Source organism: Penaeus monodon, chromosome 9 (assembly GCF_015228065.2).
Source record: "Penaeus monodon isolate SGIC_2016 chromosome 9, NSTDA_Pmon_1, whole genome shotgun sequence".
Lineage (NCBI taxonomy): Eukaryota > Metazoa > Arthropoda > Malacostraca > Decapoda > Penaeidae > Penaeus > Penaeus monodon.
The window spans coordinates 40,226,457-40,247,659 of NC_051394.1; the positions used below are offsets into that span (position 1 = coordinate 40,226,457).

At 37.0% G+C, this 21,203-nt stretch overlaps 2 protein-coding genes across 2 annotated transcripts in view; one reads left to right on the forward strand and one right to left on the reverse strand.

Annotated features, from left to right (window-relative positions):
• LOC119576723 (sialin-like) overlaps positions 1 to 20,014 on the forward strand; it is a 30,444-nt gene extending 10,430 nt beyond the window's left edge. The window contains 2 exon segments of the mRNA XM_037924369.1: positions 19,753 to 19,828; positions 19,831 to 20,014. Coding sequence (XP_037780297.1) covers positions 19,753 to 19,828; positions 19,831 to 20,001 — 247 coding nt within the window. The 3' untranslated portion in view covers positions 20,002 to 20,014.
• Positions 3,618 to 9,448, reverse strand: LOC119577161 (sialin-like). The gene is given in 12 exon segments (XM_037924873.1): positions 3,618 to 4,355; positions 4,358 to 4,853; positions 5,051 to 5,292; positions 5,463 to 5,595; positions 5,890 to 6,039; positions 6,272 to 6,448; positions 6,450 to 6,499; positions 6,701 to 6,788; positions 7,119 to 7,358; positions 7,977 to 8,140; positions 8,590 to 8,752; positions 9,284 to 9,448. Coding segments are annotated over 11 exon segments (1,857 nt in total). The 5' UTR covers positions 8,660 to 8,752; positions 9,284 to 9,448; the 3' UTR covers positions 3,618 to 4,308.
• Positions 20,015 to 21,203: the final 1,189 nt, after the last annotated feature.

The window sequence follows — 21,203 nt, forward strand, 5'->3', positions numbered from 1 at the left end:
TAGCATTATACGTACGATACATTTCACGAACAATACGATGGTGCAATTTATGGATACCTCCAAATGTTCATGAAGACCAATATCAATTTATATATATATATATATATATATATATATATATATATATATATATATATATATATATATATATAAACTACATAGCATTATCGTAACCGTTGGAACACACAAAAACCCTAAAAAATATATCTTAATACTTCGACCACGAAGTACAAAAAAATCCACACATTCACAAATAAATAATATAGTGTGTAAGACGGCGAGAATCCTTTGTTATCATTACTCAATATAAAGCTTAGGGGCGTTGTGGCGACTCTACGTCACTGTGAGAGATGCATGGCTTGACAAGGGCGTCATGCACATACACCTTCTCCGACGTTTATGGCTAGGGAACGAAGAGCTCATGACAACATGACTCCCGTACTGTTCACTCATGTAGAAACCGGGTTCATAAGCGAAAAACGACCGGAGGTAAAGAAACCTATTACGACGGAAGAATGCCTTCCAGAAACACGGAAATTCTCTTTACCTCAACTACAAAGTCATTATGATGCCAGTGTCCGACTTTATTCTTCTTCCTTTAGAGGGAAAGCTTTGCTGAAGGACATGCTATCCGAATACGATGGATAGCTTCAAATTATGATAAAATTGATTCAGCGTAAATCGCAGCTTATATGTTTACAAATCAACATACATATATATATAGTATATATATATATATATATATATATATATATATATATATATATATATATATATATATATATATACTATATATATATATTCGTATATGTGTGTGATATTGTACAATAACTGTAATATACTCTGATATCATATATTTAATATTCAGTAATTTTAACTTATCATCTATATATATATATGTGCTTCATTGTAAACATTACTCTAATACGGTAAATCATATATATATACATATATAATATATTATTCATATATATTACATATTTTATATGAAACATATAATTATAATTAATATATATCATATAATAATATATATATATATACATTATATAATACATATATACATACATATATACATAATATACATATATATAATAATATATACATTATATTATACATATATATATATATAAAATATATATACATATATATATTATATATATTATATATAATAAGAGAGAGAGAGAGAGAGAAGAGAGAGAGAGAGGAGAGAGAGAGGAGAGAGTGAGAGGAGAGAGAGAGAGAGAGAGAGAGAGAGAGAGAGAGAGAGAGAGAGAGAGAGAGAGAGAGAGAGAGAGAGAGAGAGAGAGAGAGAGAGAGAGAGAATTCATGTCAGATATATTATATACATGTTTTTATGTTGACTCCAAGAAACAACTATATGACCTTGTATCTCGTCTGACATCTGAATAGTAACATGTTTTCTGGCCCCTATTGTGACTCGCCAACAAAGGAATCCTTGAGACAAAAAAAAAATCGGAATCTAAAGCCTCATTGTCTGTTCATCTACTGAGTTTGGTTAATAGATTTAATGTTGATGATGATAACAGTAGCAGAAATAATGATAATGACAATGATAATTAGCATGATACTACTACAACTACTTCTGCTATTACTACTACTACTACTTTACCATCACTACAACTACTACTAGTACTACCACTACTGCTACTACAGATGATGACAATGACGATAATTATAATGATAATGATAATGATAACACAACAGCAATAATAATAGTAATGATAACAATAAAAATCACGATAATAATAATAATAATAATAATAACAATAATGATACTTGGTATTATTATTATTATAATTATTATCATCATTATCATTATCATTATAGTATTAATGACGACGACGACGACGACGATGATGATGATGATGATGATGATGATGATGATGTGATGATGATGTGATGATGATGTGATACTGCTGCTGCTGATGATGATGATGTGAGCAGGATGTGTGATAATGATGACGATGATTATGTGATGATGATGATGATGATGATGATGATGATGATGATGATGATGATGATGATGATGATGATGATGATGATGATGATGATGATGATGATGATGATGATGATGATGATGATGATGATGACGACGATTACGATGATGATGATAGCAATAACAATACTAGTAATAACAATAACAATGATAATAACGATAATGACAATAATAATGATAATGATAATAGCAATAAGAATGAACTGATAACAGCAGCAGCAGGAAAAAGAACGATAACAATAACATCAAAAACAACAATAATAGTGATAATAAAAATAATCGTGACAATAACAATGATGACAGTAATGATAACAATATCAGTAATAACATTAGTAATGATAATAACATTAATGATGATTAATAACATTAATGATGATGCTAATAACAGTCATGATGATGATAATGATAGTAAACACATCATAATAATAATAATGATTAATAGTTATCATAATAGAATATTGATCTTCACAATGATGATAATGATGGTAATGATTATATTGATACAATTAACAGTGATAATGATAATAACAATAATAACAATATGATGATGGTTATTATCGTAATAAAATGAATGATTAACAACATGTAAACAAATGTCAAACATAACATTTAAAAAATATATATGCTGGCCTTGTATTCCTTACGACTAATATATCATTTTTATGCAGCAATGAATGAACAGGTCTAAAAAAGGAAGACAAAAAAACGCTTTCGAGGAAAATATCAATAAAAGACGTGTTAACATTTTCCGTTTTCTTATCGAAGCGATTTCAGCCTTTTCGTCGTTTTCCGTAATCAATAAGAGAACCGATTTATATGCTAATTCCAGGTTCTCTTTTATGCCACATAAATATATCCATTGTCACTATCATAATCATTCCTTTCAATATAACAATATCTTTATCATTATTGTCGTTTTTAAGGATTGTGATGATTAGCACTATCTTTGTCACCATTTTTTTTTATATTTTTTTCAACACTACATTTTTATCATTGTCACTATGAACACTATCATGATCATTATTAACATTGTTCTCACAAATTTCATTGTCAATATTTTCCCTGTCGCCGTTAACATTACCGTTTTCTTAATTACTGTAGTTGACGTTAATATAATCATTATCATTATTTGTTATTATCATTATCGTTATCATTATTTCTGTTATTATCATTATCATTATCATTATTTCTGTTATTATCATTATCATCATTTTTATAATTTTACTACCATCTTTATTGAAATTATACCATCATCGTCAATATTTTTACTACTATGATTAATATAATTAGCAGTAGTATTTATAGTAGTAGTAATAAAGTAGTAGTATTACTGAAATCATTATTATTGGTATCATCATTAAAATCACCGTTATCTCACAGAATTTTCATTGTCAACCTGATAATTGCTAGCTGTGACTATAACACCCATATTATTTATGTTTCTACTAAAATTATTGATTTTATTACTGATATCATCATTAGTTTAGTCTGTCACTTTTATCATACCTTCCACTAGGTATTTTGATATGAAAATATTCACCAGCTATTAATTCCTTTTTCTCTCACACATAATAAAACAATGGTAATGATAACGATAAAATCCACTAAAAATCATGTAATATCAACCATATTAACAGTAATAGAGAAACATATGTACTAACAGAAGCAAGAAAAATACCTACAAAATATCGAGATGCATATTTCATATTTTTTCGCGTCAAATAGACACATGTCCTCCTGTTTAGACCGTGCGTTCATTGCTTTGTTTCCTCCAACATGAAAATGATATCAAGAAACAATCTGGAGAACATTGATTGCTTAATAAATCTGTCGTCTATCTTCATCGTCGACATCTTGTACGGCAATGCGAACAGTGCTTGCGGGATCCACTCTCGATGAGATTGGCGAAAGCGTAGCAATACTGCAGAGTACTCTCGCCCTTCTTGGATTCACTGGGATGATGGAAAACATATCCAAGGTCTTGCGCGTATTCTTGCCTTCGCCTTCTTACATACTGACGAATGCATATAAACTATCAGGCAGGTACTGTCCCGCCACTGAGATTTTATTTGACTATTTTTGCACTTTGCTGACTAGTTCGTCCAAACAAATTCCATTTTCTGCCATACTTCCTTGTGCTTGTAGTATTCTAAATGTGTTCACCTGTCAGGTGACTATCCGTGTTGCATAAACAATTGACTTGACCGCTACGAAGTCTCAACTTCGGCAGTTGCAGAACTTCATTACATCAGGAGCTCTCATACGTTGAAAACCTTCCTGCGATGTGTGCATCACCGTGGGACGTTCATCTGAGACATCGTTAGGACTTCATTGGACTCTTTCTTCTTGCGAACACCGTGTATGGCCGTGAGAGTGAAAGGGAAACTGACAGGGTGTACAGGAAGGCAATTGACATGTTGGCTGATATGGAAACAGAACAGAAAGAGAGAGAAATCGACATAGAAACGACGAGATATATGGAAAAATTAAGGGAAACGGAGAGGGTGATTTGGCCATAGGTAACGCAAATCGAAACAGAAATGGAGATAGATAGAAGAAGAGGGACAGGAAGAGGAAGGGGAAGAGAGAGAGAGACGGAAGAAGGAACAGAAGAAGGGGAGTTCAAGGGCGTGAGAGAGACTGAAATAGACGTGCACAGTGAGACAGAAAAGGTGACAAAATCCACTGCCTTCTCTTCCATTAAAGTCCCTCGTAGAAAATGCGGGCAGTTCCAAGGCTGGACGTCGGCCGATATGAAGGTCAGATAGCAGACGCAGCTGATGAAGTACATGGCAGCACTGATTATGAACACATCCCGCCATGCTACCATGATGTCCTGGGGTTCGAAAAAAAGAAAACATATAGTTACGATATATCATCTAACTTTATTATCAGTTATTGGTTCTATCTTATCATGACTATTACCATTATCATTATCACAAGTGTTTCTATATAGAAGTCACTATCATTCCATACTAGTATACTACTAAACTGTTAAAAAAATACAAAACAAATAAACGGACAAATACAGACCTCCCTGTGCAGAAGTAAACTACTGATGGCGGGATTGATCACTCCTGCCACGGCGCCCACGGACTTGGTGATGCCCAGCAAAGTCCCAGCCAAGTTCGGTGCCAAGTCCTGGTGGGAGCAGAGGAACCCGCTGTTCGCAGCGCCAGACAAGATGGCGGAGATCAGCAGCACAGCGACTGTCAGAACAGCATCATACTTCACAAAGCACATGGCTATTAGGCCGAACATGGGGCCCAATAATGCTGCAAGGGAAAGAGAAATGGTGTTAGATCACGCTGATAGCGAAGACTGTAACGGCGACATTATCAAGGATGACACTTAAACAACAAACCCCAATTCTATAGGAAATAACTACCCTCTTTACAATGATTCAGAGTATATCCAACCACAATATCAGCGAACAGAGACTTACCAGCGACCATGGACAGTCTCCTGACAGTGACGACGGAAGACTTCCCCTTGACAGTGAGCATGTCCACCAGCGCCGCCCACCCGAGGCTGGAGACCCACATCAGCAGAGAAGGCAAGGTGGATACCACTCCGTTCTGCCGACAATTAGTGTAACGATGAAACATAAATGAAATAATAATGGTAATGATAATAATAACGCCACGTCAGTAATGATAATAACGAAAATTATGTCATGAGACAAAAAATAATGACGTTAACAATTCCATAAAAACACTACACACAACCAAAATACCCGAAAAAAAAGGTTTTCTTGTTGTGGATCTGCTATACCAGTTTCCCATAAGTTAGCAACGTCGAAGAACCAGAAATTTATGAAAATAATAAACCAATCATACGAACATCATTCGCTGTAATAACATTGGCCATACCTGTTCCAAGTCGAAGCGCAAGACGTCTCGCAGATACGTGGGAAGCTGCATCATCAAGGTGTAGAGGCCGAAGTCATTCCCCACAGTGGCTGCCGTCAGAGCCCAGAAGGGAAGGGACTTCGCGAGTGCCAGCCAAGGAATATCTACTGTCTGGAACAAATAGAGATATTATGATTATTATGAAGGTATTAGCGTCAAATTGGTCTAACAAAGAAAGCCTTGACAAAAAACGAATGAAATGTTCAGAATATAAAGATATATGCATGATCGTCTGTACTGTAAGAATCGCTACTCTCAAGCCGCACATTTCATCTAGTTCCGCCAACCCTCTACATCAGCGCAGTGCCCTCCACCTCCGCCCTTCCTCCAGAACCTGCTTTACCTCCTTTCCCTTGACACACTCCTGGTGAAGCTTCAGCATCTTCAGCTCAGCCTCCGACAGGCCTGGGTGGTCCTCCGGCCTTTCGGACACGAGGCCCCACCACGCCAGCGCCCACACCAGCCCGGACGCCCCGAACACGTAGAAGGCAAGGGGCCAGCCTCCCAAGATGCTAGAGGAAGCACAGCCACCCGCTGGCCATCGTGCCCACGACAGTGCCCAGCTGCGAACCTGAAGGAAAACATTTCCAATAAATGTTGCAATTGTCAAAGAGATCTCTGTGAGCTATCGCAAAATGTAGAAAAAAAATGTTGGTAGACAATCATATAAATGACTATACAAACTAAACCGCCTCTTGATTAATGTCTAAGCATACTGATAAACAAAAAATTAGTTGACACGTCTGTTTAAATAACGAGATAATCTACGAACCTGAGCTCACGATGGTGGTGAACTTGGCTCTCTCAGCGGGCAGGATCCAGGTGGCCAACATCACGTTGATGGCAGGAAAAGTCACGCCCTGTAATGACACATTCAGTGGAATTGGATATCAAAAAAAATTGTGAACATAAGGTGTAATGCATGTTTTTTTTACCTTTTCGATATCTTGAAATAACTCTATCTTTTTATGCATAAATGATAATGATAGTAATAAGCAATGGCAATGCTTATAGAAGATAATGATTACAGAAATTAAACAGGAATCATGAATGGTATTGACAATAATAATAATATATTAGAAATATTCCCAACAACAGCAACAATAACAATAAAAAAAATAATTATAATAATGAAAAGAAACAACCCATAATAATTACGCAACACTAATGATCACCAACAATGTGCTCACCTGGGCCGCCCCTTGCAACATCCTGACGACAGCGAAGAGCTTGGGACTCGCCCGGGCACAGGTGGGCGACAGGAGGGCCAAGAGCGACGACGCAACGATGCCTGCCCCGAACAACCTCCTCCCCCCCAGGTGCTCGGACCCCCTGCCCCCCGCCAGGCTGGAGGCCGCGTAGCCCAGGAAGAAGCTGCCCAACACGAGGCCCTGCGTGGCCGCGTCCCACTCGCCGAACTCGCCTCCGTCCTGCGGGCGAGCAGCCGTGAGATGAAGATGTGAGGAACGCAGCGTTTTTAAATAAGAGGAAGTTCTTAAAAAAACTGTTGGTGGAAATTGATAGTTGAAATCGTTTGGAATGTTCAAGTGCCATCTTGTTGCATCGGATGCATTACATTCTGCCATTAAAAAACATATGTTTCTAGAATATATGATCACCTTACGTCTGCAACTCAGAGGTAGAACTGACAAATTAAAAAAAAAAGGCATCATCACTTCTTTTCTCTACATCTTTACACATTTAAAACTTGGATTTTGCATAAACAGACTCATTTAACTAGAACTGTACAGTGTGCGTTGCGATAAGAGTCAGAAAATCATATTGTTTTTAGCCTCCTGTCAGTGTCTCACTAGTTCTAAGTGCATATTAGGGAATTATAGTTTAGAGAGAGAGAGAGAGAGAGAGAGAGAGAGAGAGAGAGAGAGAGAGAGAGAGAGAGAGAGAGAGAGAAGAGAAGAGAGAGAGAGAGAGAGAGAGAAAGAGGCAGAGAGAAAGAGGCAGAGAGAAAGAGGCAGAGAGAGAGAGAGAGAGAGAGAGAAGAAAAACAGAGAGAGAGAAGCAAAAACAAAAACAAAACCGTAACTAACCTTATAACTGGCAGAGGAAGGGTCTCGTAGAACTTGACTGCTGTTGCCATATGCTCTCGTCATGGCAACGATGGCGACGGAGAGGCTTACCCGCTGGCAATACTCCACCATAGTCCCGAGGCAACCAAGCACAACCATTGTGTACAAGGGTTTCCTTTCCCATCCTTCATGTCAAAGGAGAGATGGTCGATGATCCACTTCGGTTATTTCAGACACACACACACACACACACACACATTTTGAGAACTCAGTCTCCTGCCTGGTCGATCCACACATACGAACACACGCACACACAAACATAATCATGATTATTAACATATTCATATCTTTTATATCCACTTCGAGTGTTATAAGTTCCTCGACGGTCATATTTATAAATCACATTCATATCGCAGCGAAATATATTATCACAAAGATCGAAATATACAGTTATCAAAAATATAAATCTATATAAAATCAAAGTAAAACAAGAAGTACATTAAGTTATCAATAAATAAGAAATGCAAGTATATCATTTTAATATCATATTAATGGAACTGTCAATATCGAATTCAGCTCACACGCCATGGGACGAGAAGAGGATGCTATGCCAAAAGACTTGACCTCAACTCACCTGCTTTCGCCGGGCGTCCGAGCAAGGGTGTGCTCTCGGATTCCACATCGTATCCTGAGCGAGGAGCCATTTTGAGATAAGCTAAAAGTCCTCACAGTCCCTTGGTTCGCAGATGTGTCTGTGGTTTTCTGCAGCTTCTCTTCACCGAGAGGGAGTCAGAGGTCTGTGGACAAATTGTTGAAAAATATGATAGCCATAATCGTTTCAGTTTTGAGCCACTAGTAGTGAATAATTGTATTTGTCGATCATGACAGAATGGTGATTAATACAGGGATTTCGATACATACCTCACGAGTCCCAACATTTGCTTTTAGAAAAAAAAATCACCAGTGTACCAGTTAAAACAATTGAGTGAGTTAATACAAATTAAAGTAAAGTATCACATTAAGCACACATTAAAAGAATCACATACACATTAAAATAAGGTGTCATTGTACAGCATGCCCTCTCTCTCACACACTTATTAATAACGTTAATGGGAAGTACATTTATCTGGTCTAATAACTAATAGCATTATTTGATTATCTTAATATCTTTAATCAACCGCACTCTGAATCGGCTATTGGATTAACGCAGGGCGTACAGTTCAAAACTAACTATCAAATCCACTGAGTTCTCATTTAGCCAAGCCTAAAACATAACCTCAGCCAAGAACACTTTTTAAGAATTTCAAAACATAACGTAAAATCCTTACCTTCTGTCTGGTAGAGAGTCTTCATTCCATAACAGACACACATAATCCCGTGGCAAGGCGATGTGTTCTCTCATGAGCGGAGAGAAGGGGAGTAAAGAGCCTGTAGCTGAGGTGCAAGAAGTAGTACAGAGGACTGTGGTAGAGGGTTTAGGAGAGGTACCTAGAACCAGTGTAAACCGGTTAAACACCCGGCCTAGGAGAGCTCTTTTTCAAGCAGTGACAGTATTACGTTTAAAAATAGGCATAAGAAAATATATTTAGTGTTTGCATAAATCTGGCCAGATATTAGTAGACATACCTTAGAAATAGTAATAAAGAATGACAGCCTAGGAACTATATTTTACAAATGGAGTCTAAATATTGCGAACATTATAGATTATTACACTTCACCAGATAATATCAGTAAAACAAACACAGTAGCTACAATACAGAGAAAGGGATTGTTCCTATCCCTTGTCAATTGAAACACCTCCTACTCGTCACTAGGCTACATCTTTTCCATGTGCATTTGTTCCACTGCTGCCATGTGTCAGCTTATAATAAATTCAATAAATATGCTAAACGGTCTATCAGACCTTCCCCCGTCTCTCTCTCTCTCTCTCTCTCTCTCTCTCTCTCTCTCTCTCTCTCTCTCTCTCTCTCTCTCTCTCTCTCTCTCTCTCTCTCTCTCTCTCTGGCTCTTTTTTCTTTTTTCTGTCTGTCTACTTTTTCTTTATCTGTCTCTGTCTCTCTCTTTTTATCTGTCTCTGTCTGTCTCTTTTTCTGTCTTTGACTCTCTGTCTCTCTATCTCTCTTTCAATGTTTCTGTATGTCTGTTTGTTTGGCTCTGTCTGCCCCGCCCGTATATATATATTCATCTGTCTATCTACGAACGTATATATGTACATGTGTATGTACATGTGTATCTGCCTGTCTGTTCTCTCTCTATCTCTTGTTGATTCTATACGCATTTGGTAGATATCTAATGATTAGAGACTATCGTGATGATATACGACAATCTCCCTAAATTTTACGGATGATAATTTCTGATGAAATATACGAATATAACGTTTGGTATACCTTAAATAATGCGAATTGGCGTTACAATCGTTAGTCTTTTAGATCCCTTGGAGGGTAACATTCAAATCACTAATTGTTCATAAAAAAATAAAATTCTCTCTTAACCAAACTATATAGACCGATCAAAATCGCTAGATCATCGTAGTGATTAAACACCAGTTAAACAACAGTTAATTGTATGAGAATATCAGACTCTGAATTGTCAAGGCAATGCTACAGTAATATCTACAAGTTGTTTGGCTCTTAAGGGTTGTTTCAACTTCGACCCAGCCTCTTGCTTTCATATCCTCTGACGATAAATGGTTGGGATGCGCCAATATGGGCATGGACTCCGCGTGCCTAAAAGTGCCCGGATATACGCACACGAAATAATATGTTCGCATTACTTTCTACTTGTCTTTATGTGTTGTTCCTAATATCTGTCTAATCTTTCTTGTTCACGGTTCAGACTTGATATAGAAGGTGATAGTACAGCAATATGTATCTATGATGTAGTTTTTAGGTATTACCTTGCTTCAGCCATCCCTTGTTTTCACATTCTTAAAAGGAAGCATCAAAGACCATTCAGAAGGCCAACCTATACTAATATTTACAAGGTGGTGTGGCTGTTAGTCGTAACCCCTTGTTTGAACCAAAGATTACCAGATGACAAGTGATCTTAGTTTCAAGTCTCCCCCGTTGTAAAGAAAATATATATCGTCAGTACAATAGACACTTACGCGCATTGATTTCTCCTTGTACCCCCGGCCCCGGGAGAGGGAGAAGGAGAGGGGGATCGGGGACAAGCCTTCTTCACTCTCAGTTCCTTACGCCCAACCTTCCTCCTCCAACTAGCTGTTAGTGAATAGCCACACATCATTTGTTTTGCTTCCGATTTTAAATACGTTGGGGGTATAGTCGCATCAATAGTTTCTGTGTCAAATGGCCGATTTTTTTTTTTATCACAATGGTTGCATTTTCTGGGTTGATGCACATTTACATTGTCCTTGTCTCAAATGCGATTATGTTGCATTGTTTTTCTTTGGTTGCCACAGAGTTCGGAAATTTATGACTTAATTCGATACTTAATCATGAGAATATAAATATGTTATATAATATTAGTTTTGGTATGCATACTAAGTATCGAAATTATATAAATATATACATATAATTAATTCATGTATATATAATTCATTTATGTATATATATAATTCATTTATCTATGTATATATAATTCATGATATATATGATTTATTTATCTATTTATTAGCCGTTATTATAGCATCAAATAAAGTGCACAGAATATTTCTTGCAGTAACTGACAGTTAATTGATTGCAGTAATTCAAGACGTAGTATATGAACTTGGTTAATATATTAATTACATTACTGTACTATTTCCACCATATCCCTCTCTCCGTCTGTCTCCTTTACTCTCCTAGTCCCACTGCCCCCCATCTCTGACTTCCTGCCTGTTTGTCCCCTCCCCTCCCCCTCAATCACTGCGCGCGCGAGCGTGTGTGTGTGTGTGTGTGTGTGTGTGTGTGTGTGTGTGTGTGTGTGTGTGTGTGTGTGTGTGTGTGTGTGTGTGTGTGTGTGTGTGTGTGTGTGTGTGTGTGTGTGTGTGTGTGTTAGGTGAACACGTAATTTTCCTACCACTCATTCAATGTCGATCAAAATACTTTTCAGTAACTTACGGCATATTCTGTATTAGCAAAACACGTGGCTGGGTTGTTGGATACTGCCACGGGCATATATTCACATTTCTATCACATTTCAGATATGATTTTGCATACTCGTAACACTTGATGTCTTTTCATAATTATTCTATACGTGTTGTGTTCCAGGAAATTAGTTGTGAGTAAGATACAATAGAAATCGTTAAAAAGTCGCTCATTGAAATCTACAAAACAAGGCGTTAAAAGCAAGCTTCTTCAAAATATAAATGGCAGTATCTTGACATTCGTCACAAACCATCTTTGGCATTTCAACAAGATATAAGGATGTGAATCACTCCTTGCAACTAAAGGAGTTAACCATTTATATATATATATATATATATATATATATATATATATATATATATATATATATATATATATATATATTTATATATATCTACTTATGTATTTATTATTATTATTATTATTATTATTATTATTATTATTATTATTATTATTATTATTATTATTATTATTATTATTATTATTTGTAGTGTTAGCTCCATACGATACTGTGTCCTCTTTTCGTGCTGATACGTTTTTTTTGTTTGCTTGTTTTATGCTGAGCTAATCTGTCAGTTGGCAGCGCTATAGTCATCATAAGTTAAATATTCAAGAATTAATGGTCTACACCTACGACTACGGATTGTGGAGAGGCTGTACTGCACGATCATGGCTTTTCTAGCAAATTATTTCTTATCTGTTCCTCTCTCTCTCTCTCTCTCTCTCTCTCTCTCTCTCTCTCTATATATATATATATATATATATATATATATATATATATATTATTATTATTATCATTACTATTATTATTATCATTATTATTATTATTATCATTATTATTATTATTATCATTATTATTATTATTATCATTATTATTATTATTATCATTATTATTATTATTATTATTATTATTATTATTATTATTATTATTATTATTATTATTATAATTATTACCATCATCATCATCATAATAATAATAATAATTATTATTATTATTATTATTATCATTATTATTATTATTATTATCATTATTATTATTATTATCATTATTATTATTGTTATCTTTATTATTATTATTGTCATCATTATTGTTACTATCATCATTATTATCACGATAATCATAATTATTATCAACATCCTACTTGTCATCATCACTATCATCTTTAGCCTAACTACCACTAACTCAGCTATTTTTAGCACCTTAGTCACCATAATCGTTACCATCAGCTATCATCACATTCTCTCCGTAAGTGAGGCATCTCCAGATAATTTGCAGAGGAGGATTCGCACTTCTGTCACCGTACATCTTCCTTGTGTTATGATGGCTGCCAACCACTGCCAGATATCTGTTGTGAGGTGAAAGGTCAGAGGGAGGCTAATATGTGAACTTTCTAAAAGTACTATTTTCAGGTTAAGAGAACGTATGTGAAATTCGAAGTTGGTATCTGATAAACTCTATAGAGCATAGCTGATATATTTTTATTATCAAGGGAGGGAGAAAAAAAAAGCTGTATTATATGACTGCAGATATTAACATTGCAAAGCAAATATAATCTAAAATAGTATAAATACCCAAAGCTTTTGAGTAAATTCGCAAACACAGAATGTAAGTTCCAGTACGTATTATTTTTTTCTTGCTCTTAGTAAATGCCCTGAAGTTCTGCGGAGAGCTGTATATTGAAAATAAAAAGAGTGATATCCTGCTGCACTTTGGTGTACCTCAGGGTAGTAATATTACCTGAACCCTGCAATTAATATTTTACCTGACCTCGAATAACCTGGCTCCTTTTGACAAATATATAGAACAGGAATGAATGATTGAAGTCACAACATAACTTATAAACTTGACTAAACACTGTAAAATCCACTTTGGTTTACAATACACTCAGATTAATGAATATTTAAAATACATATGAAACATATCAAACCCACGTGACAAGTAATATGATCAAACCCCCTTTAAATAATTTATTTCCATTGTGTCGTGCATTTTCAAATCGATGTAAGAACGGAAAAGTCACTGTCAGTATTTCACTCCACGGCTTTGCTTTTTTGTTTGTTTAAGTGGTGGATACTTTTCCTAGTTTCCGTAGTGAGTCTACTAATACGTAATATCGTTGGGTACATATTGAGTCAGGTCCTTACATGGATTGTTCAGGGATCTGGGTCTATGGGAATTCTTTATTGCTATTGGCTCACTGACATAAGTGGTATTACTTCCCCGGCATTTTTGTCCGTAGGTGGTGATTAATTGTATATCTTTAAAAAATTGCAAGATCCTTTTTGGAGGAAATAATTGAAAGCAGAAACAATTACATGTGTAATTGATAGGATTCTTGCCAAATCTTCACACAACACATTTATTCATCAACCGCTTTTCCTAAAATATTGATGTAACATGGATACCTTGAATAATATATTTGTTCTAACGTCATTACTTAGTATGAGTGGCGATAACAATGTAGTTTGAATAATCATATTCTAGAAGCCTACATATGACTAAAAATAAAGTGATTGAATTTCTGAAAACTGTATCCGTTCTGCATTATCATTTACTTATTTCTTTTAGCATGGTAAAAGAAATCGCAACGAATTTCTTCGCTATATCATTTAACCGTAATATGTGTATTGAAAATCCTGTATCTTAATAACCATAGATAAATGATTTCCGTCTTCCGATTATTGTTAGGATTATAGTCACTGAAAGAGGCCATGGCAATATATGGAAGGCGATTCGGTCGTTGTAGTTAACTGTTCTGTTAAATACGCATCTTTATTTCCAACTGCAACTTCAACTCTTAAGAAAAATAGTTCATTGTTTACCCATTTTCAATTCATAGCAGCAGTGTAAACAAGAACATTGCTCCATGTACTGTATGTCGGAGTTCTTATTTGTTTCGTTTTCAGAAGGTTTCAGTGGTATTTTGTTGAGCATTTTTATGTTAAAGTACTAAGACGATTCATTATGGCCTTTTGAATTGGTGCTCTCTCTCTCTCTCTCTCTCTCTCTCTCTCTCTCTCTCTCTCTCTCTCTCTCTCTCTCTCTCTCTCTCTCTCTCTCTCTCTCTCTCATGAAGGTTTAACCGCTGAAATCACCCACGACGTTGGAGATTCAGACGCTCACGAGAAGGCTATTGATGACCTCTTTGTTTCCCTACGAGATGTATTAGAACAGCACGAAACCAAATAATACCCCAATCATAGGCTCAAGGTGCCCATCGCCCATGCATCTTCAGTAAACCTGCTTTTTTCACCTTGGCCGCTCTTGCAAAGTCGCAGACACAGCGCATATCCTGCATGCAGTCCGACACCAACGTAACACTAATCTTGGCGGCCTCAAGTTATCGTATGTTAAATGAGGTCAACGACTCGATAGTTATTGTCATGTGTCAAAATAGAGTTATGTCATGTGTCAAAGTACTACCGCACTGTCTTTTTGTCATGAGATCATGTATTTCTACAAGTCAAAGATGCATTTAAATTAGAAGGACTTCCCATGGATTTTCTGTAGAATGGAATTTACTATTCAGACACCTTCAATTAATTAAACAAATTTAGCATGTCAACAATCTCGTCTTCCTTCTCTTCCTTTAGGAAAAAAGGGAGAGAGAAAAAGTAAAACATGTTTACACACACACACACACACGCATATGTTCATCATACATCATGTGGCCTCGGTGATCTTGGGTGCTTAGGGCTAGGATTAATTCTATGGCATCACTTGTTGATAAAGAACGGCAGTTGCATTTCAGAGGCTTGACATTTTGAATTCTACTATATATTTTTGTGCATCTATTCTTAGTACCAATAATTAAGATCAAACGCCTTTTCTTTTGTCACTTTTATATACTTTGTCTAGATAAATATACACACTATCTGTGCAGCTATAAATATGGAAAATCTGGATTTTTTATTACACATAGTAATTTCTAGTGATTATAGCTTTATATTTACAATCATATTTAGTAATTTGATGAACCAATATTGTGGAGTTCAAATATATCTTATTTCCAAATACAACAATAGATGGCTGACTACTACAGACCAAAGGTAATGCGAATGAAGTAGAATGCTGTATGTTCTTAATGTTCCCTTGAACATTGCTGCAAGACAGCCATATATATATATATATATATATATATATATATATATATATATATATATATATATATATTATATACAGGCCGCGGTGGCGAAGGTTAGGCGTCGGACTCAGATTCAGACGGTAATCTTTGATTCGAGTACACCGCCTTTCGTTTGTCCTTTCATATACTTTCCTCGAAATGCTACCACCACTGTGTGCAAGCCAGTAATGCTGGTAAATCCTGGATAAAATAGATAGAATGATTACTAACTAATGTACACCATATCGTTGAAAGGAACTGGGACTCAATATATCCAGATCTTCCAATAAACAATAGATGGCTGGACCACAGGCCCAAAGTAATGCGAATGAGTGATGAATGTGTATGTTCTTAATGTATCCCTTGAACATTTCTGCAAGACAGCCATATATATATATATATATATATATATATATATATATATATATATACATATATGTATATATATACATATATGTATATATATCCCCTTAGTCATTAACAAAAAGGTAATTCTACCACACTGTCGAACCAAACAAAGACCTCACTCACTCCACCCCTAAGATTCAGTATAAACAGCTTACAGGAGAGACTAGGATAAGTATGTGTGAATTGTTAATCAGATAAAGAAACAAAATTTCAACTGGTGTTATACCTTAATAATGACCTTCTTCAGCAATACCAGTACCTGCATTCAAGACATGAGCTGGCAAGTGAGCCTAATTAGAAATACTGCAGAAAATACATATCTTAAAGTTGACGTGCTCATTAACACAAATATTTACATTGTTATGGACATAATACAATAAAACGTATATTATGGCGATAATATTACACATTCTGCATATTTAACAATCAATCGGATAACTATTGTTAACCGTTCGTATTTCGGACAGGGGGAAAACAGACCGGTAAACCGGTAAAGACTTTCTTTTTTTTATTAATTATGACTAATTCCTGGAACAAACCTTTATTAGACAACTGAGCAGTGTAGACACACACAAATACACACCCACGCATGCACGCGCGCGCACACACACACACACACACACACACACACAACACACACACAAGAGAAAAGAGAGAGAGAGAGAGAGAGAGAGAGAGAGAGAGAGAGAGAGAGAGAGAGAGAGAGAGAGAAAGGGAGAGAGAGAGAGAGAGAGGGAGTGGGAATAGGACAGTGAAGCAGTCTGAAGGAGAAAGGGATGTGGCGCATACATAGTAAAGGCTTATATATATATATATATATATATATATATATATTATATATGTATGTGTGTGTGTGTGTGTGTGTGTGTGTGTGTGTGTGTGTGTGTGTGTGCGCGTGGAGTGGTGCGTGCGGTTGTGTGTGTGTTTGTGTGTGTTCGATTTTTTGCGCACTCGCACGCGAGGGTGTGCGTGTGTGTGTGTGTGTGTTTGTGTGTAAATTCCCGATAATCTTTCAAATATATTAGTACTAGTTTGGCCCTGCCTTGGCCAAGTATGGACCACCATTTATTGCAAGGCTTATGTGTCACTGTTTCTTCCCACTATAAGAACGAATGTGCATACTAACAAGAGGCTGGGTCAATCCGCTGAAGTGGAACAAGCAATGAAACCTCGAATTGCATTGGAATAGAATTGACATATGTGAATTTCTTCTCTAAGGGAACAGTTCTTATATGATTATCAACAATCATGTCAAAATAATTTCCAACGAAAGCCTATACGATGGCAACTCCTTCATAGCTATAGGACAAAGGAAAATGTGTGGCTATTCACTAACAGATAGTTTCATAAGGAAGGTTGGGCGTAAGGGACTGTGGGTGGAGAAGACTTGTCCCTGATTCCCCTTCTCTCTCTTCCCGGGGCACAGGGAGGGATTGGAGGCGCAGAAACCAGTGCCCGTGAGTTATTATTGTACTGACGAGATTTTTGACAACTTGAAACTAAGATCACTTGATATATAGTAATATTTGGTTCAAACAAGGGGGTTACACCTAACAGCCGAACCACTTTGTGAATATTACTTTTAGTACGTCCTCCTGAATGGTCTTTGATATTTCCTTTTAAGACTGTGACTAGGGAAGGTTGAAACAAGGGAGAATATGTAAATACCACAACATACATACATATTACTGCAATATCACTTTCTTAAGAATTTTTTAAAGGTGAACTAGAAAGATAAGACTTTTTCCATCCCTTTTAACGAACAATTTGCAAAGAGTATAGAGGCATTGTTTGGAAGCCTATCCATGCCAGGTTTTTCAAGCGAGAGTCTATAGGTGGGCCGAATGGTATATTTCCGTGTGTTATTCCGAAAATACTTTATTGCCAGTCAATCTTTCGTTATAGTAGGAGAGAAAAGAATGAGAGCGAGAGCAAGTACCTGGCAGTTATATATCTGATATAAACAGCAGTTGGAAGTTTAGACATTGCCTATATAAAGCTTGATCACTCTCTCTCTCTCTCTCTCTCTCTCTCTCTCTCTCTCTCTCTCTCTCTCTCTCTCTCTCTCTCTCTCTCTCTCTCTCTCTCTCTCTCTCTCTCTCTCTACTTTACTACATTTAAGTATCATACTGTGACCACGGCGGCTCAAACATGAACCTACCGTAAAAAAAAAAATCTATCTATACCTCTCACTGAGAGATCTGTGGATGTAATGAGATATGACTAAAGAAATGACAGTAATCATATAATGTCATCAGTTACTAGACCAGATTAATGTACTTTCAAGTAACCCAATGATTTGTGAAAAAGCATTATCTACTTAATCTTTTAATATTTTATTACCAATACATTGCCACAAAGTCGCTCAACGTTTATTTAAAATTTAATGTAACCAAATGAAGTATGCAATTAAATCCCCGTAGCAATTATCATTCTATCACGATTGCCACTGCAGATTTGTTTACGGTTACTAGCAGAGACTCCTAACTGAAGCAAATGCAATAAATTCAATAATTTGTCCACAGACCTCTGACTCCCTCTCGGTGAAGGGAAGCCGCAAGGATATGATGTGGAATTCAAGAGCGCATCCTTGCTCGGACGCCCGGCGAAAGCAGGTGAGTTGAGGTCAAGTCTTTTGGCATAGCATCCCTTTCTCTTCCCATGACGTGGCGTCTCTCTCTCTCTCTCTCTCTCTCTCTCTCTCTCTCTCTCTCTCTCTCTCTCTCTCTCTTCTCTCTCTCTCTCTCTCTCTCTCTCTCTCTCTCTCTCTCTCTCTCTCTCCTCTCTCTCTCTCTCTCCTCTCTCTCTCTCCCCTCTCCTCTTCTCTCCCATCTCTCTCTCTCCCCTCTCTCTCCTCTCCTCTCTATCTCTCCCTCCTCTCTCTCCCCTCTCTCTCTCCCTCTCTCTCTCTCTCTCTCTCTCTCTCTCTCTCTCTCTCTCTCTCTCTCTTGCTCTCATATTCTTTTAATAGTCTTTACAAGCAGTTCCCCATTTATGCATTAAAAACACCGCGTTCCCTCAGACTCTCATCTCATGACTCTGCTTGCTCGCCAGGAGGGAGGAGAGTTGAGCGAGTGGGACGCGGCGACTCAAGGTCTCGTGTTGGCCAGCATCTTCCACGTGCCATAGTTCTGTTCGTGATTTTTTTGTGATATCGAATTCCTCTCTACTGAATGTGGATGTAATTTTTCCTGACATCAACGTGATGTTGCCCAATTGGATCCTGTCCGCTGAGAGAGCCAAGATGATTGCAACATTTGTTAGAAATGTGTTTCTTCAATTTCGCAGCTGGGCACTGTCGTGGGCACGATGGCCTGCGGGTGGCTGTGCTCCTCCAGCGTGTTGTCAATGTCAGGAGACTCCATGGTCGCTTTGATCATTTATAATGGTGACTGGAAACATTTTGAATTATTGGAAATATGGTAGTTTTTCTGTATGGAATGAGAGAGTTTATTGTATAAGAGTGAATTAAAGATTATCATCCTTGATCTTGTCGCAGTTACAGTTTCTTAATGATCAGTATGATTTAACATCACTGGGTCCTAGGTTCGGCCTAACAGTCATGTGCTTCGTGAAGATCAATCCCGCCCCAGTGTATCACGGTAGCATGGCAGGGTGTGTTCATAATATTGCTACCATGTACCTCCTCAGCTGCGTTTGCTATCTGGTCTTATATTTTGTTGAGCAATTAATGTTAAGATACTATGACGATTCATTGTGACCTTGTGAATTGGTGCTCTCTCTCTCTCTCTCTCTCTCTCTCTCTCTCTCTCTCTCTCTCTCTCTCTCTCTCTCTCTCTCTCTCTCTCTCTCTCTCTCTCTCTCTCATGAAGATTTAACCGCTGGAACCACTCACGAAGCCGGAGATACAAACGCTCACAAGAAGATTGACGATGACCTCCCTGTTTTCCTACGAGATGCGACAGATGAGCACGAAAATAAACTTTTTTTTTCCACCATGGCGCTCTTGCAAGGTTGCAGACCAAAGTTTACCTCCTGAGCTGGTTCACATATAAAGTGGCTGATAAAATCTTAATACGAGGATATATGGCTTATCTGGCGCATATCCTGCATGCAGTCCGACACCAACGTAACCCTGATCTTGGCGGATCCAAGTTACCGTATGTTAAATGAGGTCAACGACTCGGTAGCTATTGTCATGTGTCAAAGGACTACCGCACTATCTTTATAATGGCGTTGCCTTGTATTTTTTGTTACAAGGCAAACATTAAACGGACTTCCCGTCGACTTTCTGTTTAATGGATTCAGTATAAGTTTTCGGGCCATTCAGACTCTCTGAATAATCAAAACAAACTTTCCATGTCAACATTATCGTTATCCTTCTCTTTCTTTATGAAAAAGAAATAAAAGGAAAAAAAGAAAACGTGTGTTTATACTTCTATATATATATGTGTGTGTGTGTGTGTGTGTGTATGTGTATGTGTATGTGTATGTGTGCGTGCGCGCGTGTATTTACTAATATATGCTTGTGTTTATACACTTATCTGCGTGTGTGTTTGTATGAATTTAGGTATGCATGCGTGTATGTATGTATGTGAATATCCTCTCGATCACACAGTCCGTCAGTACTTTGACAAGTGTTCGCCTATGTATGGCTTACCTCATGT